Source organism: Lissotriton vulgaris, chromosome 3_1, assembly GCF_964263255.1.
Source record: "Lissotriton vulgaris chromosome 3_1, aLisVul1.2, whole genome shotgun sequence".
Classification (NCBI taxonomy): domain Eukaryota; kingdom Metazoa; phylum Chordata; class Amphibia; order Caudata; family Salamandridae; genus Lissotriton; species Lissotriton vulgaris.
In genome coordinates this window covers 252,641,474-252,667,244 of record NC_141689.1, presented here as the reverse complement: position 1 = coordinate 252,667,244, position 25,771 = coordinate 252,641,474, and the positions used below count along the sequence as shown (strand labels likewise).

The following is a 25,771-nucleotide window of genomic DNA, read 5'->3' as shown; positions in this document are numbered from 1 at the left end:
CTTCCCCGCTAACTTGTGTTCAGTAAAATAATGTTGATGGATGCAGTGGATCGCATATCTGCTGTACGGGAGTTTGCGATGGCCCAAAGCAGGCGTGCTACGTCCATTGGGCTCAAACGGCGTCAGCCGGGCTGAGACAGCTCCCCGGGCACACACTCAGCCGCACTCAAGTACTTCACAGGTCTTTAAAATACAATTTTCTTGTTAATGAGGCTTTGTTGCTGTTTTTTACCCCTTCTTAAAGCCCCTGCATCTCCACTTTGCATATTGCTGAAAGTGTCAGCCCCTCCTCGAAATTTTTAGTAGGCCGCCACCTTAGAAACTTGGCTCTAGTTGTGCCTCTGGCCCAAAGTTCTTTTTTTGTGACCATTGTGCATTTCATGCAAAAGGTGTGAAGAACATGCAAAGGTCAGAAACATCTGCACTGTTGGGATGTTTTATACAAATCAAGCATGATGCAAAAGCAGTGATGCTTTTAATATTACATACTCTCCATATTCATCTTTCTATACATGAATGTAATTAGGCAAACCTTTCCCCCTGCATGTGCAGAGTTACCCACGAGGAAAAGTTACATTATATAGGCACTGAGCACAAAATGGCAGCTAACAGTCATAAGGTCCCGCTATTACCATCTAGTGCCCAAGAACTTGCCCATGGAGCAACAGAACACTGTCCAGCATGAAAAGAAATGTTATTTTACAATTTGGGTCGTGCGGTTCTTTATTGAGGGGACAGAAGTAGTGTACAGGGGAAAAGCTACACTTGGGCATAAGAGAAGATAAAGCAGGAATTTTTACAAACTATGTAAAGCCCAATAAATGGGATCTTCAAAAAACTACCCCCCATATAATATAAACTTTGAACTCCCCTAACTTTATAGAAAGCTCTTTAGCTCGGGGTCACATGATCTATGTAGGATAAACACAGTATTACCATGCTGTTCCTACATTTTATACACACGGGGACTACGGCCTTATTAGGTCTCGCCTGAGCCAGCACATGCGCTGCTCTGCGAGACATTTAGTAAGTGGGCTTTTAAAAGTCCTACCACATTCTTTTGCTGGCCTCAAGCTTGCGGTTACGTGTGCGTGCATGCGTGCAGCCTCCATGTGACTTTCTGTCATGGCTTATTAAACTGAGTGCCTCTCTCCGCCTTGCTTGCGCTTCAATTCCCTCCCCCAACACAGATCGTGTCACTCTGCTGGCCGCCGTGTCCATCCTTTCTCCCTCTCACACTCGGCGCCTGCACTTTGCCATTCCCCCTCCTCCACCACAAAGCACGTCTTGTATGTAAGTCCCTTAGACTCCACTCTGCTGGCCACCAAGTCCGTCCTTCCTCCCTCTCATGAAACCACCTTTACCCCTCATTCTTTTATCTTGTTTTCTTGTCTGGGCGGCCACAACACAAGATCACTGCTTGCAGCTCCAGCTCGGATCTTTTGATCAGACAGGCTCATCCTTGAAGAGTTGAAAGCAGACTGCGCATTCACGCATTTATGTGAGGTGCAGAAAACCGTGTTAGAAGAGCGTTTCAAAGCTGAGTAACCTTCCTGACAAACACAGCCGGTGCTCCGGTTCGCAGCCACAACACAGGCCCCAGCCCCTCCTGATAGCCTGCATTCACTTGTTTTGCCAATTATGCCTGCATGCCATTGATGAGATTTTTTAGATATTTTTCTTCTTAACAAAAAAAGTGTCCAGTTCTGATGCCGCCTTAGAACGGTTTCTTCTTGCGCTCAAAACGCAGAACTTGAAAAGCGTCTTTAAAGTCGATGCCTGGGTCTGTGGGTGTCGGAGGTGAGCACGGAAACAGCAGGGGTGTTTGAACCTGTGCTGTGCCCTCCGCCCAGGAGCCCTTTTACCACTGCCACGCTTTCATCTGGAAACTATTCTAAGGTTAATGACTATCAGTGAAGATCCAGTGGTACAGAAAGGCGCTGCCATTGTCGATTTAACATCAATAGCCTCGCCGGCCCCTTCTAATAACTTGCCTCTCTATAGTGGTAGTAATACCTTGTACTTTTAATTATTTTACATTTAAAAAAAAAGGTTTATTTATCGTTCACTTATGGAGTTGGCAACCAGGTCAAAGGTCAGGCGCACAGCTTGGGGTAAAACTATAGCAAATTAATTGTAATATTAGTGAACTCCAAGAGAGAAAGGGACAGGTTACCATACAATCCCCAGAAAACCCTGAATAACAATCCAGAATTTGTCACAAATTTACACTAGTATCTCCCTGAGCTCCACAATAATAAACAGCAATGCAATCTTATGCACAAAGGTATAAAGAACCTTCGTATGTCGGAACTATCTGTGATCTTAAACCACGTGGTATGCGTTTAAGGGTGAGATACTGTTTGAGTTTAGCTGCATACCACCACTTATTAAGCTCCAATCTCTTTAGTCTCTCTAATTTGATAAATTTCGCACGTAATCCTTCATTTTTGACTTTATTGGTTGAAGCTACTGCTGCACTGATAGAGGTACCTGAGCTTAAATTCTTGAACAAATCTTGTGCCTCTTGATCCCTATTCATAATGATACCACCTTAGCGGCTGCCTTGAACCTGTGCTGTGCGCTCCGCCCAGGAGCCCTTTTACCACTGCCACGCTTTCATCCGGAAACTATTCTAAAGTTAATGACTATCAGTGAAGATCCAGTGGTACAGAAAGGCGCTGCCATTGTCGATTTAACATCAATGGCCTCGCCGGCCCCTTCTAATAACTTGCCTCTCTACAGTGGTAGTGATAACTTGTACTTTTAATTATTTTACATTAAAAAAATAAAAGGTTTATTTATCGTTCCATTGGACATCTCGTTCATCCTAAAATTAAAAAGTCTTTAAATTCCACAGCTGGGTCAGTGGGCGTCAGTGGTGAGCCAGCGAGCAGGATTAGAGTTTGACCCTGTGATTTTAAGGCACCCACATACCATCACTAGACATGACCCCTGCCCCCGTGCACTTAATGTCTCAACTCGTCCTTTTGTTTGGATGCTAACACAACTCCCAGTCAGTGCGACTGTGAAATGTCAGTGCTCATGGGGGGGTCCAGCTTAAATTGCATTTCGGATCTGACCTTTTCTTAGCATTCCTTTCTCTTTTTGACGGTTGATTTTAATGTTAGATTTGTTTTGCTTGAACAATTTATTTTAAATTTAGTTAGACTGTGTAACATAGCGCTTTGTTTTGTATTTAGTTAGACTGTGTAAAATAGCGCTTTGTTTCGTATTTAGTTAGACTGTGTATCATAGTGCTTGCAAGGTTGTGCCTCTCACACTGATCTGTTTGAGTACTTTCAGCTCTGCTGCCTGTGGCGTCTACTTGCCCCTCTCTCTCACAAAGTACAAAGTACACCCCTCTCTCTTCATCTCTTTTCTCCCTCCCTGGCTGTTCGTCTCTCTTATTCTCCTGTTTCCCGCTCGCTCGCTGTTGTGCTCCCGCTCTCTCGGTTTCTTTTGCTCTCTTTCACATTGTCTCGCTCCTGCTCTAGATGTGTGTCTCTATCTCTCTTCCTTTCATCCCTTTCCATTTTGCTTTCTCTCCTCTCTCTTTAGCTCTTATCCTTTTCATTGTCCTCTCTTTATCTCCCCTCTCACTTCATTGCTATTTCTCCTTCTTTTTCTTACTCTCTCTCGGTCCCTTCCTCTCTCACTCCCTCTCTTCCTCTCTCCCTCTCATCCTCTCTTCCTCTCTCCCTCTCATTCTCTCTCTCTTCCTCTCCCCCTCTTCCTTCCTCTCTCCCTCCTTCCCTCTCTCTTTCCCTTCCACTCTCCCTCCCTCTACCTACTTTCCTCCCTCCCTCCCTCCCTCCTCCTCTTCTCTCTCTCCCTTCCTCTTTCATTCCCTTCCTCTTTCCTTCCCTTCCTCTTTCGGTTCCTCCCTCTCTCCCCACCTTCCTCCCTCTCTCTATCCCTACCTCTCTCCCTCCCACCCTCTCTCCGTCCCTCCCTGCCTCCTTCCCTCCATTCCTCTATCCATCCTTCCCTCTCTATATCAATCCCTCTTTCCGCATCTCCCTCTCCCTCCCTCCCTTTCTATATCCCTCCTTCTCTCCGTCCCTCCCTCTCTCCCTCCTTTCCTCTCTCCCTCCTTTCCTCTCCCCCTTCTTCCCTCTCTCCCTTCTTCCCTCTCTCCTCCCTTTCTCTTTCCTTCCCTTCCTCTCTCTGTTCCTCCCTATCTCCCCACTTCCTTCCCTCTCTCCCTCCCTCTCTCTCCCCTCCCTGCCTCACTCTCTCCCTCTCTCCGTCTCTTCCTCTTTCCCTCCCTTCCTCTTTTCCTCCCAACCTCCTTTCCTCTCTCTGTCCCTCCCTCCCTCACTCCATCCCTCCCTCCCTCACTCCATCCATCCCTCTCCCCCTCCCTGCCTCTCTCCGTCCCTCCTACTCTCCCTCCCTCCCTCTCTCACTCCCTCCCTCTCTACGTCCCACTTACACGCGTACAGGCACGAGTGGAGGCGCCATCTGGCTTTCATCTCGCTCTCAAGTGCACGCGCCTTGCTCCGCTTCTCTGTGCCCATATACGTCTCCCTTCAGCAGTCACCTCCCTGCCTTTCGATGCGCTCATGTGTTTCCCACTTGAGTGGGCCCCTCCCCTGCCAGCCACTCCCCCATGTCCCTCCTGGCATTAACTACTCGCCCCCTTGGCACTCCCCCTTCACCTCCATGGCACTAGCCCTTCACCCCCCTGGCCTGGCAGCTACCCTGCGCCCTTGCACTCACCCTTCGACTCCCTGGCACTCACACTTGCCCCTCCTGACTCTTACGTCTCACCTCCATGGCACTCACACTTCATCCCCCTGACCTTGCACTCAACCTTTACTTCCGTGGCACTAGCCCTTCACCCCCCTGGCCTGGCTGCTACCCCTCACCCCTGGCACTCATACTTCCCCTTCTCGGCACCCACCCTTTCCCTCCCTGGCACTAACCCTTGACCCTCCTGACTCTTACGTCTCATCTCCCTGGCACTCACTCCTCACCTCCCTGGCACTAGCCCGGTTTCACCCAAGAACAAAAAATAACAAGCCATAGCCAATAGTTCTTGCCTTTGGGACCTTATAAGTGTTTAGCCACGCAACAGTTGATGTTGTTGCACCAAGGATATTGTGCTGCATAACTAAATACTAATGAGGTCCGAAAAGCGAGACCTATTGGCTACGCCAATGCTTGTTTTTTTGATGGGGTGACACTTCCATATGCATAAAAGACTGACATATAGAAAAACTCCAGTAAACTGTGAGGTATTGGTATGTTATAGAGATTAAAGTTTAGTTTCCATTTTAGCTTTCCTTTTTTAACTTAGCATCTTTTTTTAATGACGGACATGTTTTCATTAACACAAGAAGGTGCCCTGCTCGCATTTATTCCTGGTAGGCATTGTTGTTCCTAGAAACCGTATAACAGGTAAAACTCTTATCTGGAGCGAACACATTTCTGCACTTATTATTTCTCAAAACATGTGCAATTCCTCAATTTTTTAAAATATGGTTAAATTGTCAGGCGGTCTTATTATTTCCTATTTGTGGTTGTCGGGATGATCAATCAGACGTGCGTCCTGTAGCTGGTCTGATGTAAAACGATTTTATCAAACCTGCAACTTCAGATGGAATGTTCCCCAGTCATTGCCTTCCATGAATTCACTAACTTGGGACATGGTGTTAAAATTTGCATATATATTATTTTTCTTCTTCATCTCTCTTGAAAGTCCTTTCTGCCCAATGCATTTTAAAGAGGAATTAGACCTCCTCTCTCCTTCTGACCATTTCTCTTAAAGCAGACTTTAATTTCTATATATAAAAAAGCAAGTGCAGTGGTACAGTGTTGTTCTTAGGAGACAGCACTGTGTACTGAAGAGGCTTTTCTCCCTGACCGTACACTGCCTGATGAAGAAAAACAAGATCTGGTCCCCAAAAATGAGAGCAAGTGGCACATCCCTGGGACCACCTTCACAAGTTAAGTGCTTCTTCAAGTGTCTAATTTCTCCATGTACACTCTGGAGAGTTTTTGACAGATGGCGGTCAGAAGTGTGGTCCTGATGGAGATAGCAGCGACGGGCTCACGTGGAGGGGTCTTCTCAATGGTAGGGGTGTCTTGATGGTCAGCAGTAGGGTCTACAACTAGGGATGGGAGGCCATAGAACCTGTGAAAGCTTGCGGTGCAGATCATGGAGCTAATATTGTGGGATGAACTAGATATCGTCTAAGACTGTGGGCCTGGGATGTATAAATGCTCATAGTTTGTGTTTGGATTTGGTAGAGGTATGAAGAGGTGGGCTTCGATGGATATCCCTGCCGCGATAGCAGTGCATTGAGGCTGGTCAATTTACATAAAGTGCATAATGACTGTGGGAATCTTAAGAATAAACTACAGCTGATGAACACTGGCAAATCTTGGTTCATGGATATTGGCATACATTATTACCATCAGTAGTTACTAATGTCCAATAAGAAACAGACCAAATGTAAAGATTTTGATTAAGCTTAACATTTTTAGAATGTGCTGGAGGGCCTGGTATTTGTTTGTGTGTGCTATATTCTATTCTGCAAAACTACAAACAGGGCATAGGGTTACTCCTCTATTTGGAGAACATTTCCAAATTTCATGCCACTAGATATCTAGAACAGTCACAATACTTACAAACTTCCACAGGTACTCAAATGAGATTTCATTGTGCAAAATTGGAGAAACCACTTCCTTACCAACCATTAAATATCTGGGCTTTGTTGCCCCCTCACGAACCATAAATTCATTTTCTCCTGCACGTAACAGTAGTACATTTGTCTGTGCTCAAAGCATGGGATAAAATTGTAGTTTTTTGGTTGAACATCACAAAGGTGAGAATTAGTTGGTATTCACTAACCTTTGCAGGTGGACCACCCAGGAACACATACATGCCCACCCATACCTAGCACTGAGTTTATGAATGTAGTAATTCAGGATTCCAGCCACATAGACCGAGTCGTTTATTATTTTTATAGTTAATATATGTTTTAAAATTACTGTAGTGTTCAATAGTTAAAATGTTATATACATATTCAATATACTTACCTATTTGTTTACGATATTGTGATCTTCTATATTTTGGTTGTCAGTAATTTTGACTTTTCTTACAAAGTACGTAGGTAAAGCCGATATTTTTGTCTGTGATATATTTATTGGAGATATTTTGTCATACAACTGATATACTTGTAAAAAATGTAAACTTCTCTGACACTGTAAAAGCAACTCTGAAATGAACTGTACAGGAGGACACTGATTAACCAAAATCTAGGTACATCATACACCCATTTACCTCCCAATGACATCGCATGGTGACCTTTAGTCTTATCAATGATCACTCATCTTTGTTGCTGAGTGATTAGGTGGAGTGCAAGAAGTGAAAACCACAGAAAGTAACCAGGGCTTGTAGGCTAGTATTCAGGCCATGAGGTTGGGGAGGGGCATGCAATGCGAAGTCCTGCATCAATGATGTATTATGTAGTGGCGGTTCCACAGAAGCTCCGGGGCTGTGATGCGAAGTCCAGCGTTGTTGTTGAGGATGCAGTCGATGAGGGGCTTGGGATGTGAAGACCTGCTTTGAAGATGCGTTGCACAACAGTAGTTCCTAAAAGGCTGGATGCAAGGTCCTGCATTAGGGATGCATTGTGCTGTGGCAGTTCTGCTCACAGGACCACATCTGGTCTGGCAGAGCCTCTTCAGGCCCTCTTCCAGTGGCCAATACTCGGGTGGCACCACTTGGGGCATGGGGCTCACAGCAGACAGAGTCCAGGTGCTAAATGCAAGTTGGTTGGAGCCTTTTCTGTTCCAGAGGATCTGATCAGGATTCCAGCCAAATAGCCTGAGTCACTCTGCTGCTCCTTTGTTCAAGATGCAGGTTCAGTCCTTCTCACTCAGGCACCAGGGCATCAGAGTGGCAGTCCTTTTTGCAGAGCAGCACAGCAGTCTTTCTGAGTCTTCCAAAGGACCAAAGGTGTACTAAAGAGTTTGGTCTAAGGGTCCATTATGTATACCTGGTGCCAACCTTTGCCTCACTGTCGAGGAGCAATAGACAAAGACCAACTGCCAGCTATACTTAGTCATGTGACTCAGGATACAGGCTCCGGGCACCACATGGTTTGGACAAAAAAATGCCAACTTTCTAAAAGGATCTTTTTCAGAACTGTGACTCACAATTTGAATTTTCCATTATAGAAGGTATTAAATTACAATTCATTCGATACCAAACTCAATAGTCCACCTCCTTCCAATTGAAAATTAGCACTTATTAAATGTAATAAGGTAATCCAATGTTATCCTAACGGAGAGGTAGTCCTTGCAATAGTGAAAAACAAATTTTAGAGTTTTTCACTACCAGAACATGCACAACCTAAAAGTACATGTCCAACATCTTAGATGCACTACACCCTGCCATCTGAGCAGTTTAGGGCTTACCCTAGGGGTGCCTTCTGTGTATTAAAAAGGTAGGTTTGGGCCTGGCAACGTGTTTATTTTGCTAGATTGAAATTGCAGTTTAAACTACACACACAGGCTACAATGGCAGGCCTGAACATGTTTAAAGGGCTACTTACGTTGGTGGCATACTCAGTGCTGCAGGCCTACTAGCAGCAGTTAATTTATAAGTCCTGGGTACATGTATAACCACTTTACAAGGGACTTACAAGTACACTAAATTTGCTGATTGGGTGTAAGCCAATGTCACTGTGTTTTAGGAAGAAAGTGTAAGCACTTTAGAACCGGTTAGCAGTGGTAAAGTGTGCAGAGTTTTCAAATCCAGCAAAAATGAATCCAGCAAAGACAGAAGGATTGAATACAAGAAGCTGGGAGAAAACCCCACTATGGATTTCAGGTCTTGTACTCATAACATGCAAAAATATATCAAAATGAATAAATAACAATAAATACTTTAAAATAATTGCAAAAACGTATTAAAAAATATATAATGTAAACAGAAATAAAAATTTAAAATCTTTATAACTAACAATACTATTAATTAATGTTCTTAAACATATATACGATAATGTTAAAATACAAAAAAAATTAATAGAAATATTATAAAAAGTTAACCAAAGGTTGGGGAGAGGAGTTGGCCTAACGGCTAGAGCGGTTGACCTCGAATCAGAGGAACTGGGTTTGAGTCTCGGCAATGACGCTGAACATCCTGTGATTCTGGGCAAATCACTTAATCTCCCCGTGCCTAACAAAAATGAATGTGTCCTCATGTAATGCAAATGGTGCTATGTAAGGTGCTCTGATACCCGTTTCAGGTCAAGTTTGTGCTATATAACACTCTGTAAAAAAAAAATAAAAGGTTACAGGGCCGTCATAGTTAGGCTCAAGTTTTACTCGTACAAAGCCAGTGAAATTAAGCAGTTATAGTTAGCTGAGATAACTCTAATTTGCACCCCGCAATGCACTGCTTATGACCTCACATATTACATCACTCATGAGATGGTCAGTGATATCACTGATGACATCATCCAGTAACTGTTAATGTTTAAAAAAAAGTTTAAGTGTTTAATATATACACCAAGATGTATTGATGAATCAGTGGGTGCATGAGTGCCTGTATGGATGATTCAGTGGGTGCATGACTGACTGTATAAGTGAGCAATTAGATGTTTGGGTGAGTGACTAGGTTGTCTGAATGTCTGTATCAGGCTGTTAGTTGGTGTCTAAGTGGCTATATGGGTTGGTGTGTGGGTACGGAATGACTGTATGGGTGATTCATTGGTTGTCTGAGTACCTGTATGGATGTCTATGTGTGTGGGTGAGGGGTGTGTGACTGCCTGCATGGATGTGTGAGTGGTGAGTAAGTGTCTGAATTTCACTGGTTTTGTACGAGTGGAATTGCGCCTAACCATAAAGCCCTGTAACCTTTGTTTTTTTTGTGCATTCCTAAGGTTTTTTCAATTATATTTCCTAACTATAAGGTCCATGTAACCTTTGGTTTTTTCCAGTTAATTCCTACATTTTTTTAAATGCTATTTCCTAACTATAATGTTTGTGTAACCTTTCGTTTTTTCAGTTAATTTCTAAGGTTGTTTAACTAGTAGTCTCATTTGCAGACTGGTAGAGAAAGGGGGGCTAGGCCTTTGACCAGCTCTCATGATTTCTGCTGTGTAGGACTTACAAAAGGGAACCAGTAGGGTTACTTGGGCCCCAAGGTCCTTCAGTAGTAAAGTGGACTTCACCCCCCAACTCGTAGTGTACCACAAGCCGTGTTTGCAGAGTGGTGGAGAAACATTTATTTACTAATCATTTCCAAATTCAGCCTACTGGTATTTACCTACATATTCCTTTCATCATATCAAATGTAATGTTTTTTAAACCACCAGCACACATGCAATTTCACTGTCTTTCATAGTACCAACTGTGATATTCAGCTGCAGACTGATGTAATCCAGGAGGCACAGAGTTGTAGTAGAAGGATGATTTATTACAGGATAACAGCTTAGACATCCACAAAGTACAGGAGACAGACTAGCTCTGCCAAACTCCCACATAGAGAATGTGGAACCATAAAAGAGTCATAACAATTCTAGAATTACAAGGAAGTGCAGGAGGAGGAATACAACACACCTTCCCCCTTTGAAAAAAAAATGTATATCTTTTAAGTGTACTTTCTTTCTCATACAATATCTTTACAGTGTTTTCAACTATGGCCAACAATATTATTTCTCCTGCACATTTCCTACCTACAGCTGGTGATCCCAAAGTGGAATGGGATCTTTGGTTTCCCACTTTTCTCACATATGTGGATGTTGTTGAAGAGGATGGTTGTTCTCCTAAGAGGAAATTAGCGTTGTTAAAAAACTGTCTAGGTGGGGCTGGTCTTAAGGAACTAGAAAACCTTCCTTCTATAGATGATGCAGGTGATCTAAATATATTTGATGTTGTCGTTAAACAATTGGGTACTAGGTTTGGAAGGAGGATAAACATTGTCATGGAACGTTTTAAATTTTATTCTCGTTTACAAAAAGAAGATGAATCAATCGAGAATTATGTAGCTGCATTACGTACTCTTGCTGGATCTTGTGCGTTTGAAACAATTAATTTTGAACAAGTTCTCAGAGATCAAATTATGATGAGAACTAAGAGTAAAAAAATACAAGAGCGTTTATGGATGGGAACTGAAACTACTCTTAAGGCTGTATTAAACATTGCTAAGGGTATTGAACAGTCTGAGCTGTTTGTAAGTGAGATCAGAGGTCAGGAAAGCAAAAACAAAGTAGTAATTCCTGAAGTTTCAGTAGTAAAGGAACTTTACAATCAAAGAAATCAAAGAAAAACGCAGCCTTTTCCTAATAAACCACAATTTTATCCCAATAGATAAAATGATAATTTTAAAAGGGACACTAAACCTTTTGAAAGGAGAAATCAAATTGTTTGTTACAGGTGTGGAGGTGTCGACCATGTAGGGAGTTACAGAGGTTGTCCTGCCTGGAACAAAATATGCGTTAAATGTAAACGTTCTGGTCACTTTAGTAAAATGTGTAGATCTACCCAAAAAGTAAATCTATTGACCGATGATGAATTAGATTCCATTCCCACTGATAGTCTTGGAATAAATAGTTTATTGTGTGTTGGGGATACCAAATGTAAAGGTTTTCCTAAAGACATAATATTAGTTGATGGCAATGAAATTTCTATGCTTATTGATTCATGTGCATGGTACAGTATTATTGACATGGAGATTTTTAAAAATGTTTGGGGTTCTTTGAAACTATTACCACCAGACGTACACCCAGGTGGTTATACTGGTCATAAGATTGAGTTGATTGGTTTCATGTGGGCTGACATCACATTTAAAGGTAGGAGTATCAAAGGCAAAGTTTATGTTGCTTCTAATGGTGCTTCTATTCTTAGTTGGCCTCATCAGCATGAATTAGGCATTAAACTTGATCCCAATGCAGCTCATCCTGTTTACATTATTTCTCCAGAGAATGATAAATTCATCATTTCTCTAAAAGAAAAGTTTCCTGCCATTTTTTCTGACAATTTAGGTAAATTTGAGAATTTCAAACATCGCATTATTCTCAAGGAAGGAGCTGTCCCAGTCAGACACAGAGTTAGAAAAATTGTCCTGGAAGCATGGTGTTCAGAAGATATCCCATCCTCGTCGCCAAAATTATGATGTAATCCAGGAGGCACAGAGTTGTAGTAGAAGGATGATTTATTACAGGATAACAGCTTAGACATCCACAAAGTACAGGAGACAGACTAGCTCTGCCAAACTCCCACATAGAGAATGTGGAACCATAAAAGAGTCATAACAATTCTAGAATTACAAGGAAGTGCAGGAGGAGGAATACAACACAGACCTGTCCTGTGTGCTACTCCTCCTTCCTACAAAACGCTTAGAGTGTGGATTGTGGGCCATAGCTATCTCTATTGGGCTAAAGTGGATGCAAAAAACAAAGGTATTGACAGAGACTTGGGTTTGGCAAATGTGTAGATTAGTTGCTTTTGCCTGAGAGGGTTAAAGTTTCATCAGCTGCTGCCTTTGGATAAAATCATTGTGGATTTCGAGCTCCTCACCTCATGATTGTGCACTATGGTGGCAATGAACTAGGCACATTGACTGGGGTAGAGCTGGAATTCCTAATGAAGGATACCTTTGCAGAACTGTCAGTCAGTCAAATCGTTTATTCAATACTTAATTAGTAAGATTATAAAAGTACAAGATACACAATATAAAAAACACATTAAAAATACAGCTTTCACAGTGCAAATATTAACAATAATATAAAATGGTAAAATAAAACATTAGATTAAAGAACAGAATAAAAAACACACAATTCATAAAATAGAATTACCCAGCCGCCTACTCTTTCATGAACGACGTAGAAATGAAGCCACAGAATAACATACTAATTGGTCAGGCAATGATTGTAAAAAGTACAGAGTTGGGTGATATTGAATAGAATTATGTTTACGCATAAGGGGCCAGATAAATCTATTGCAATGAACCTTATAAAATTTACAAAAAAAGAAAATATGTAAATTTGATTGGGTAGAAGAGCATCACATGGGCAGGGAGGAAGATCACAGATAGAGAAGATGCCTGCTGGACAGGAGAACATAAATGTTATAAAATTCTGTTGAAACATCACTAAAGTAAATCGGTGGTGTGGATTAGTCACATAAATTTAATATGTGCTGTACCTTCCTGATCAATAGTGCCCTCTAAGTATAATTTTACAGACACTTTTGAACAGTGCAAATTAGATTGCTCAAGAGCTTTTTGGTTGAAAAATAATGTTTTAATTGGAAACTAGCCCTAACTATAACTACCTATCACCAGTAGGTAATATATAGATAACCTACTGGTAGTATAATTTGACTTGGAGGGAGTCACATTCACAACTTCCACTCCAGACTAACCAACAGTAGGGAAAGTGTTGGACTTTGGAGGGGTTACATTTACTATTCCCACTCCTTCGTAAGCAACCGTAGGGAATGGGTTGGGCTCTGTAGGGGTCAGATTTACTATTCCCACTCAAACCTGAGCAACAGCACAGAACATGTTGGACTGTGGAAGGTTTGGATACACTATCACCACTTCAACATAAGCAACAATAGAGAAAGTGTTGGATTTCAGTAAGGTCAGAATTATTATTCCTATTTCAGTGTGAGCAACAGTAGGGAACATTTAGCATTTTATAAAGTTCAAATGTCCTTTTCTCTAGCCTAAATTGAAATGAAATAAATTGCAAAATATATCTTTTTAAATATATACAAATGTTTTTCAATCATACAATGTATATTATTAATTTAAAACACGAAAATAACATAAAAAATTATACATAAAATAATGTGAACAAATTATATAAATTAAAACATTCAAAAAAATAGTTTTTAAATTCATTCCACCCTACAACCCTAATACTCCAATAACCTCAAAAACAAATGTAATTAATACCTGAAAAATAACAATTCAAAATATTTAAAAATATAAGTACACTATAACATTAATTAAGACTTTAACACAATATAATTAATTAACATTCAGAATATTAAAAACAATTGGATAACTAACAGAGTAATCTTATTAACCAATTCACAAATATTGTTTACCAAATCTTTACAATTAGCTATCGAATATCTAAACACATTTGCATAAATAATGTTCTAATTAACAAATTAAAACTGATGAAAAAAATATATTAAAAAATAATAATTTAAAAAACATCCTTTCATATTCCCTTATGAACCCAACAATCCGCCAGAAAATGTTGATAAAACATAAAATATATTCCGAAATCAAAGTAAACACACCAAAAATATTTAAAGATATCATTAAAATAATAACAACCCATTACACAAAAACAAATAATATTCAACAAAATAATTTAAAAACTATATTTTGTACGACTATAGTAAACAAATATAAAAGCCTTAACAAAATATATTCTTACTTTCTATATTCTGTTCCATTATATTTTATTTACATCACAATATTTTTGACACTATGGGGCCCATTAGGATGGCGGGCGGATCGCCCCCGCCAGGCAGGCAGTAGCCATCCTTGCCGGAATGACCCCCCGCCATATTAGTATGGCTTGGAGGTCTGCAGAGGACTGAAAGACCGTCCGCCGCTTTTCCGCCCCGGTTGCCTTGCGACCGGGGCAGAAAAGGGTTTATATGGTGGCGGTGTCTATCAGACGTGCCAGCCATATTACCATGGGCATTTTCCAATGCCTTTCCGTGGCGGCATTGCCGCCACGGAAAGGCATGCGGAGCCTACTTTGGAGGCCCGTTGCGGGTCCCCAAGGACTCCGGGGGGTGGGGGGTGCACATGGGGGTTACCTATGGTACCCCCCTGCATTTCAAAGGACAACGTGGCAGGCACCGCGCCGTGCCTGTCACGTTGTGCTTTGAAACGCACAACATGTATTTTTGACATTGAGGAGGGCGGTGCATTCAGCACCGCCCGCCGCAATGTAAAAAATACAGGATGCGCCCGCCACTATGGCGGGCGCATCCTAATTCCCCCCACTGGACCCCCGCCCTTGTGGCGGGCGGTCCCGTTATCCGATAGGATGGCAGGCGCGCAAAGTCCGCCCGTCATCCTAATGACCCCATATACGTGTGCCTCACAATATGTTTTAAACATTATTTTGTCAGAATACCAAGTAAAGATTAACCATTAAGGATTTGTAGACAGGGTTTTTGCAACCGACGCAGAGATCCAATCCTATCCTGTGGCATTATGTTCTTGTTGCGTTAAGAATTCTGTTTCCCGTTGTTTACAAAAATATTTGTATCTTTTAGATATTATAATGAAATGTCGACTATCATGCCTAACATTATGTCAGACTGTTATTAGCCTTTGCAAATCTTTGAAAGTATTGTATTTTGTAACTTGAAATCATATTGTCATAGTTCTGCTACCCATGGATCCCAGGCAGGTAAACCCCACAAGGCAGGGGCACTGCAAATATCTAGAAATGGATGATCAAATTATGCCGCAGGGTTCACTACATTATGCTGAAAGAAAAGGCTTACTATGTGGCATAATGTAGCACATTCTATGATAATACTGTTTCGCTATTTTGTCTTTTTAATGAACATTAATTCTGTCTGGTCAAAAGTTTCACCTTATGAGTTGCAGATTAGCACTTGAATGAAGCAATCGCCAGCCAAGAGGAAACCAGTTAACCTTTAAAGAGGGTCTGCATTGTGCGGCATCGTGTGTGACACCTTTTTAGAAGCATGTGATCCATCTGAGATAGAAACCTTTTTTGCTGGAAACAGCAAACTAACAGAAAATTAACAGCAAATGGCAGATTATGTGGCAAGGGTAGTAAATCGATAATTATGCAGAAAACACCGCAATGGAGAATCGCAGAATTCCAGTGGCTCTAACTAAATGTCTCACCAGATTTCTTAACACTTCCTTTTCTTCGCTTCGCAGGTTTGAGACTTTCGAAGTGAACAGCTTTGAACAGTTTTGCATCAACTATGCAAATGAAAAGCTCCAACAGCAGTTCAATTCGGTAAGAGCAGCTTCGAATCTTTCCATCAATCATTTAAGGCAAGGGTGTCCAACTTACATCTAGGAAGAGCTGTACCATGCCACATTTCCTGTATAATCCCTGACCACGTAAACGAGTTATATTTACATTAAGTGCATACATACTAGTCCCATGTGGATATCATGTATATCTTGCATGTAACAATATTTACAGATGGCAGTGGTGGTCTAATTGGTAGCAAATCTATTCTCTTTGTGCATTAAATATAAGCATCCAAATATTGGTGCCCCTCGAGGTTAGGAGAACTGCACCCCACTATAGGTGTCAAATCACCAAAGCCCTATTGGACCCAGTGAGGATGTTAAACAGATATATAAACCTCACCACCCTTGTTCAATGTTGTATTAATTCATGCAGTTGTGCATACAAGTCAGTTTAAAGTACCAGCAGGACATAAGCGTTGTTCTTGCCGTATCAATTTAATATGAATATACAACAGAGTCTTGAATCACAAATTTAAAAAGCAATGACATTATCTCGGGGGCATTTAAGTGGGATGGCGGAGGAGCAGCCCCTGTTCAACCGCTCTGTAAATCCCCTTCACGCACTTTCACCTAATTTTGTAATTTCAAGTGGCACAATGTGACCATCGCTCTGTGCAAAATGCAGAGATGGCACGCATGGGTAGGCGTGCACTCTGAATGCCCTTGGTAGCCACTGACAAACACTGTGAGAAACTCAGACTGCCTTCAGCCTCAACTCCAGAGCTGGCAGTCACGCCCCGTCATGAACACCTATCCACACCCCAAGCCCGCCAGGCCTTTAGACGTGGCTCAGTTACCAGAATGCAAGAGTCTTATTTTGCATGAAAAGCACTACAGAATCGTAACGTCTGGAAGAAGAAAATGATCTTAAGGAGATGCAAAATGAAAACATGTCAAATGTAAACCGGGACTGCCCTGCTGAGACGGATTACCATAAGAGTTTCTACAGACATTGTTGAGAAATCATTCAGAGTGCTCCCCTGTAAAGTTAAATAAGTGAATATAGTACCCAGAAGAAGGGACCCTTTTGAAAGTCAGGTTTTAATTACTGCCGGGTCTGAGACCTGGGAAGACCCGCCCCGCTTAAAGCCCTGACCTTCACTACTGTGCTTACTACTGTTTATGCCTTTCCTAAGAATCACCCCAACTCCTAAACTCCTCTGAGGATGGTTGTTTGAGGAAATTAAAATAGTCTGGTGGGTATGCGTAGGCTCATAACTTACTCAACCACATTTAAGGGGGAATTTACAGAATTGCCTGTTAACTAGCTTTAAAAGATGTGCATTGGCCGGATCATTCTCAAAAACATAAGGTTCATTCATACAGTCTAGACCAGAAACAAAGAAACAAGAGGCACTTATAAATTACATTGCTGCTTACATTTCCTGTGTTGATGTCTAATAGATGTTTAATTTACTAAGGCACAGAAAATGTGTTGTCAGACCTACAGGATTTATGGCTGTCATGTTAAGGTCCTTACTTGGTCTGGCATGACAACACCGCTGACGTATTACCAATTCTCTAATGCATACATACAGTCTCCTTAGGTTTGATTTATTTTATTTATACAGTTTTATATAGCGCGAACTTGATCCCGAAGAATGAATAGTACGCTCTCGCCAACAGCTATTTAGTGTTTCATTTTGCCATTGAGAGTGTTTCCATTTTAAATGCATGAGGGACTATTTTACATCTGAAAAGTACACTCAATCATCATACTGCTTGTCGGCTTTAATTCTTCATCTCCTGTATGCATTCTAAAGAGAGAGGAATCCTGTTTTCTGCTTTTTTTCCTCAGCACTGGCAAATTCAAAAGGGCAGGATTTAACGTGATAAACAGCATTTGTACATGCATATAAACATCATTTGTGAATGCCTGTGTTTACATTTGTTGGCATATTGCAGCCAGAACATTTGGCTTTGCCAATGATTATTTTAGCAGGCTCATGAACAGAATGTTACCTGATAATTTCTTAGCTGAATCGGACGTGCGCATCAGGCAAAAGTTTCCAGCGGAATTAGAAACTCGCTGAGAATCAGTATTCAGCTAGTACGCGTGACCGCGGGCTCGGGAGACTTTAATTAATAGTAAATGTAGCATGTCGATGACATTCTGATTGTGTTTTGTGATCACAGCATGTCTTCAAGCTGGAGCAGGAGGAGTACATGAAAGAACAAATCCCGTGGACGCTGATAGATTTTTATGACAACCAGCCCTGCATAGACCTGATTGAAGCAAAGCTCGGCATTCTGGATCTTTTGGACGAAGAGTGTAAGGTAAGGATGGATCTCAAGGATGAGGAGTGTAAGGCAAGGCTGCAATACACAAACTGATTGTCACCCAGCCCCGTTATCGGTGGCTGGCCTCTTTCTATCATGGCAGGAGTTGCATTGTCTCCGTTGGTAGGCGGGTGCCTAATGGCATTAATGTATTTAGCCACAAGAGGGCAGAAGATTGCAACAAATGGTATCAAAAAGGTTTTGTTGCTATGGATTTAAGGAACACTATTGGAAAAATAGCATTTTGCTCGAACTTTGAAAACCCGTACCATAGCTGTTCCAGTTTACTCCAAAAGGCGTACAACTGCGATAGTGTCCAAAGGTACCTCTGCACTATGCAATCCTTTGGTGTTCTGCCTTTAGAACTAGTGTTGAGGATTGAGGCTGCCTTTACACCACTTTGTGCTACTTAGGCGATTGTTTCGATGACTTAATGTCACTTTGCTACCATTTCTATGGCCCTACAGTGCATTTAGAATCGGTGCTTCCTGTCTGCATGGTTCTGGGATTACTGATTGACAAGAGTCATGAAGACTGATTCACAGACGCATTTACAAGTAAGGGAAGTAGTGCTGCGGGGGAACTCTTGTATGCACTTTTGCGCGCCTTTGTGAATCTGCCCAAAATCTCCAACTGCCTTTTAATAAAAATGTAAAGAGGGCCCAGTCCTTTCTGTTTGTACTAATTGTATATGAAAATCCCTGAATATTCCCATTGTATTACCACTTTAGATGTTTTTAGGGTGAATCCAAAAAGGCATGTAAGAGTATGTAAATGAGGAGTGCTACTTCACATTCTCCAAAATACTTTAGTGAGTGGACCACAGTGTAGGCTGATGTTGTTGTGTCTTGCTGTGGAGCAGGTACCTGCCAGAGATTGGGGGTTGTGAACTTCATTACTGGAGCAAAGTCTTAAAGTAGATCCTCATTATTGGCCCACCCGTCGTTTGCAGCCCATCCCACAATTGTTGTTTCTGCTAGTTGGTGCCATAAATGGATGCACATTTTTCTCAAGAGTTTTCTACAAAATAGTTTTTCTCTCACTTTGAAACTGGGTGGTACAGTATGATTTTTGTTTCTCAAAACAACTGATAAGAAGCGCAAAAATCAGCATTTTGACGTGAAAACTCATGCAAAAACGTAGTTAGTAATCATAGTATTGGTGTCAATTACTGAAGGTTTACGAAAGAAATCTTTGCAATATCACAAACACACCTACCTGTGGCCGATGAAAGACCACATCAACCCTTTCTAGATGTTGTGCATGATGAGTGTGTATATTGTTATCAGTGTGTATTGGGACCCTCTTGAGGCTGCACCTCCCTACTGCGATGTTAAGACCACATGGTTAGTGAGATGGGTATCCCTGCCTTTGCCCTTCTACATCTCACTGTCTATCAGCACCCCAGAAAAGAGAAGCCTTTGCAGTGGGTGCAGGAGGTACAAGAATAGGGTTTAGCATCTCCCTAACATCTTGGGTTTGCCACAATAATTGCTGCTCTTATTCGTTGGCTTTGTGCAGGGATAGAACATCTTAGGTTTGTGACCCTGCCCAAAGTCATCGTTTTGTTCCTGCAATCAAAAGAAGTAATTTGTGGTTAAAACATCTAAGAAATTCAGTGAAAAAATCCACAGTTAAAAACTGTGTTATGGTTCTAGCTTAAACGTGTACAAACTTTGAAAAAGTGAGTTATGTTTCCATGTTTACAGCTGATGAAATTCGCCAGTTATGGTTATGAACGCACACAACACACACTTTTAACTCATAGCATTCCCCCTGCAAAATACACCTATTTGCCAATGGCACAAAAACTTTTAACAGGAAAGCATCATTTTTATTGTGTTCCATGTTCTGTGCATGCGATCCAGCCCTTGCTCCACGTTGGTGATTCCATTCTAGAATTCCAAGAGTGGACGTTAGGAGCTGGACAAAGCAAGAAGGGGTTCCTTCCCTCTGCAGTGTTTCTACTAAATAGAGAAGTTTTTCTACATTCACGGTGTCCTGCTCGACTTCACATTGTGATATGTTTTGTGTGCCCTCTTAACCACAGTTGGCGAATTTCAGTGGTTTTACCCTTTAGAACTAGAATCATAACTCAGTTTTTAACGTGTTGTGTTTTTTCAGACACATACCATATTTGTATGTGATTTCACATTTAGGGGTCGATTATGATCTCGTTCGGATCGGACCATATCGGATTTGGTCGTCCGAATTGAATTAGGAAGGCCTGTTTCCTACCGATTCGAAAACCCTTCCGAATGACCGATTACGATGATTGGAAATCGGTCGGACCTTCCGACTTGGTTCCAAATCCATAAAGGACGGTATCCGGAGTAACCGAGTTGGTCGGAGCCGACTCGTACTGATCTACGGGCCGCGTTTCCAACCGAGCGATTACAATGTCAGATCCGGACAGCCTCTCCAAATCAGTTGTTCCGAGTCGGATCGGCTGTCGGAATCTGACTTTGGGAGCCCATAGCTGGCCCCCTTTCACCCAGGGCCTTCCAAATCAGTCCCGTGGGGGTACCCAAGGGACCCCTTTTTCAAACATGCATGGTGTGGCAGGAAGCAAGGGGTGCCCGCCACAGGGCGTCCGAATTTCCCCAGCCACGCCGTTCTTCAATGGGAGCCTAGGTATTCGGTCGGGACATAGGCTTCCATTGAAGTCAATAGGTGTCCAACCAAATCGTACCCGGAAGCATCCGGATGCTTTAAAATTCCTCAGTCAGACTCCCCTGACCCAAGTAATTCACAAAGCATTCCAGAACCGAATCGATCGGAATGCTTTCCAACTAGCATCGTAATCAACTCCTTAGAGTCCGAACAAACTCTGATCATACAGCAGGTTTCTCCCTCAACAAATTCCTAACAGTATTACCTGGAGAAATGTACATTGTGAGCTGGCAGACCTGGAAGTGGATTGTAAATCAGCCCAGAGTAATTCTGCAACTGTACAGCAATGGCAGTGCTTAATTTGAGCCAGTGGTTGCTGCTTGAGCCCGCTGGCTGTCATATTTGGGGCACGTTCAACAAAAAGTTAGGGAGGGTCTAAGGGCAGGTTTACCGACCAACCAGATATAAGCCCCGGACTCAATATACAACAACAAATAATATCTGGGGGTCAAAAAGAGAGAGTCAGTAAGTCTAGCAGGAAGGACCACTATACCAAATGCATGCAAAACAGTATCAGTGAGAAATAATAGTTAGTGAACGGTCAAGTCAAGACTCAAGAGTACATGGAGAAAAATGTATTGTTCCCATCAGAAGCCACACTGTACCACCCTTGTTGTCATCATTTGGGATCTCCTTACCCAGGAGACAAGGCGGCCGGTAAATGATTACCGTGACCGAGATGTGATGTGAGGGCAGAACAGAAGGGTATGATAGTGGCTAATGACAAAAGCAGTGTATGGTGATTGGAGTGGAAAAGTGAAGGGTAATTATAAAATTAGGTGAATTGGGTGGAAAAAAGAAATTTTATTAATATCCCCCAATCCCTAAGATTAAAAGGCAGGTGTGGGTGCAGGTTTTAAATAATAACCGCACGTAATGGTGGTCGACATGTTTCTGCATTTCACAAGAAAAGATTTTCTAATGCATTCCTCAGGACCTAAAAGGATACACTACTGCTTTGTAAATATAAATAAGATAAATAATAAAGATATCACCTGGACATCCAGGCGTACTCAACTGTATACCTTATGTGTAGGTTGAGAGGCTTCACCCCACCTGGCTGCAGCGCAGGTAAAAGGAGCACCGCTCTCTCCGTCGGTGTCTCCGGGCAGTCTTCAGTACTGCCCGTCTTGTCTCCTGGGTAAGGAGATCCCAAATGATGACAACAAGGGCGGTACAGTGTGGCTTCTGATGGGAACAATACATTTTTCTCCATGTACTCTTGATTCTTGACTTGACCGTTCACTAACTATTATTTCTCACTGATACTGTTTTGCATGCATTTGGTATAGTGGTCCTTCCTGCTAGACTTACTGACTCTCTCTTTTTGACCCCCAGATATTATTTGTTGTTGTGTCATATTTGGGGTTCAAACCACACAGGAGCTAAGAGGGAAAATGGAAAGGGTCGCCCTCCACTCACAAACTATATTTCAAAATAGAGACCCAGTCCAATCGCGTGAAAATGTAACAGTGACAAACAGGGTTTTATTTTTGGGAATCCTACTCCCCACTACACTCTTATACACATTATAAGGAGGTACTGCACTGTGCTCCGCTAACATAAAAAAACACCTGTTCTCTCTGGCAACACCTCAGAACAACCACTCACAGTGAGCCAACCCAGGATTGGTCACACAAGTCCACCACAAACATTTAGACGTTCCTCATAATAGAGAAAAAATGTGCGAGAAGCAAATGACCCCTCACGGAAACACCACCATCGGGGTAACTGGTATGAAATTTCCAGACAGGCCCCTGTCTCATCATCGGTCGTCACTTGCTTGTCAAAGAAAAGTGAGAGGAAAGAAAAGATGTGTCCAAAACAAACAACATTTAAAGTGACAAATAGTGAAGTGCAGAAAAATCTGCTAGTGACAAACAAACACAAATATAACTGAGTGCTTAAAAACACACACAGCACACCAGTCCCTTAACCAATTTTATTCATAGGGCGGTGATCGTGATCGTGTGCTGTTGAATACTAAAAAGGCTGGTAGCTAATCATGCATACCATTACCTACTGCCAGTGCCGACATGTTTCACTGCTATGTTACGTTACGCAGTTTCATCAGGGCTGCACTCAATTGCTGCCACTTCACTTTTTTGGACACTAGTTCTGTAAAATGCAGGAGACAGCCAAACTACTCATACCGGCTGCTCAGGTCTCGACAAGGTCACTGGGTACTTCTAACCTGAGAATATCCCTTGATCCTTGGAAAAATAACAATCGTCATGGGCTTGGAAGACTCCTTTTTTTTAAATTTTGCAATAGCCATGCACCGGGGAGCCCCCTCGGGCCCCCGGAAGCGGCATGGTTAGGGGCAGTCAACAAGTGGGGGGCGGCGGAAGAAGAGACCTTACGGGAGGAAGAAGTGAAGGGTACACGAAAACATCCTATCTCCCTAGAATGGGCACAGCTACTGATACAATTTAAGCAAGAGACAGCGCCGGACGATGCACTGAGGCCATCCCCGCCGCACCCCCGCGACTCCTCACAACACCCCATCCCACCTAATCAGTAGCCCTGACAGGGAAAATGCCAGCCATCTGCGCCAGAATGCACACTCCCCCCCCCCCAACGCCCTCGGGACCTTCACCCTCTTGGGCCGCCGACTTGCACGCCCTCCGCCCACCATACATCGAATCGCCCATGCTTGCCCTCAATGCCCTCCCCCTCTCCAGGTTCTAAGAAGGAGTTCCTTCCCACAGTTTTGAGTTCAGGTTTTGGTCGGTAATTTTGTTGCCGAAAGACACATTGCACGTTAGTCAAGCACTGTCTAGTAAGGGGACATGTGAACAAACACAGGGACGACAGACATACCTAACTCCGCCAGCATGTGGCTCCTGGGATATGTAAGAGTGCGACACTCTCTCTTATACGCTTTGTTTTCCTCACTCGCGAATCCACGAGCGAGTATATACTATCCCACCAGGTGGAGTACACCTCCATGTGTAACAGTTGAGATGTTTTTATGAACTTTGTGTGAACTTTTTTCTAAGTGTGACGACTTATATATGATTGGTATGCTACCCCCACGGGGGACTCTGTAATTACAAAACCTTAATAAAAAGATATAAACAAAAAAAACAATGGAAACTCAAGGATTCAACACATCTTGCCGATACCTGATGACCTAATTCTGATCCAGGTGGAGAGAGATGAAGAACAAAATGGCCGCCACGGTGAAACACTGGATAGGAGTTCTCTCTCTTAGGAATCCTGGGCTCGCTTGCCTTGAAATATTACTCCATGTTTTGATTTGTTTTTTAATTCTTCATTCCATCCAACTAATTATCTGATATTGAAAATTTTAAAAGGAGACAGATGCTCAAAACCTCCAGCAATATATTCATTTCCATGCCTTTCTCTGCCTCCTGGTCTTTGACAGGAAAACATAGCACTGCTGGCAGCAGAACTATCATGATGCCAACATACGATTGCCTCTAAATCAAGCTCTGTCAACTCTAATTACGGAATCAGTGTTGCTAGCTCTCCAACTTCGTGCAGCCAGTCTGTCATTGAGTTTGTGATCTGTTGCGGAACAGAAAACATGCCAGGGGGCACAAGGTGAACACATCACCCACCAACCAGAACACAACAAACTCCCTACATGTGACTAAAATCTTTTTTGCTATGCATGGTTAGCCACATTATTTACCACCTATTCAGTTACTTATGTTTTCTAAGTTTTCCCTGGAGTGGTATTTTGAAATGATTCCCTTTCTCCAAAGATACTTCGTGCACTTTGTCCGGGCGAGAAAAAAAAACCAAATGGTTGCATTAATGTCAGTTTCAGTTAATTACATATGGCCCCATTCTGTTCCATCATTTTTTGTTTCTCCTCCTTGCGCAGTAGATACATTAAGGTGTCTGGAGCCAGGAATACACGCAGCATTTTTATGCCATGGTCCAGGTAATAGTGAAAGGTGCGGGGTAGACACAGAACGTAGAAGACAAGGCATAGGGACAATATGAAGAAACACGCAACAGACACAGGGACAACTGAGGACCAGCAAAAGGGGGAAAAAAAGTGAATAACAAAGACAAAGTACATTAACAATAAACCACTACACAGTGCTACCTCAGGCAGTGACCGAGCACTCAGGGTTTTCGCGTTTTGGCAAATGGCGTTTTTACGATACCATGTGCAGCATAATTTCAATGATTGTATTTTCTAGCCTCAGACTGCTGTTGCCCTCGCGCTAAAGCACCGAGTTTCTATAAAATGACGGTGGCAGCAGCACCCACGATTGTAGTGAATATGCTTTCCCTTTCCCGACATTCGACTGTTCAGCGCTGCCCAATTCTCACCAGCACCGGCTGCGGCTGCCCAGAGATCGCTGATGACTCTGCAATGATGGAGCTGCAGTACCAAAAAAGCACGCGCTGAACCAAAGACAGCCTTCACTCCGACTGCCACTACATCGCACACAGAGCACCTCTGGGATGGAGTTCCCAGTTTACTCCATGTCGGCAAGACACAATGTTAACAATGTTAGCAACCCTTACTCCAGAAAAGACCCCAGCGCATTCAGAACGCCTCAGCACGACTCATCCTGGACATCCCTCGCTACAGCCACATCTCTGCCCACCTGAAAGACCTGCACTGGCTCCCCGTCAACAAGAGGATCAGGTTCAGACTCCTCACCCATGCACACAAGGCTCTCCACGACACAGGCCCGAAGTACCTCAACAGCTGCCTCACTTTCTACACACCCACCAACCAGCTCTGATCCGCCAGCCTCGCCCTCGCCTCCGTCCCACGTATCCACAAATCCACAGTCGGAGGAA

General features: G+C 42.6%; 1 protein-coding gene across 1 annotated transcript in view; it reads left to right on the top strand.

The window, feature by feature from the left end:
- Positions 1-25,771, top strand: part of MYO5B (myosin VB) — a 1,009,160-nt gene that overhangs the window by 638,277 nt on the left and 345,112 nt on the right. The window contains exons 11-12 of the mRNA XM_086960377.1: positions 15,920-16,001; positions 18,161-18,301. Coding sequence (XP_086816503.1) covers positions 15,920-16,001; positions 18,161-18,301 — 223 coding nt within the window. The remainder of the gene's footprint in view (positions 1-15,919; positions 16,002-18,160; positions 18,302-25,771) is intronic.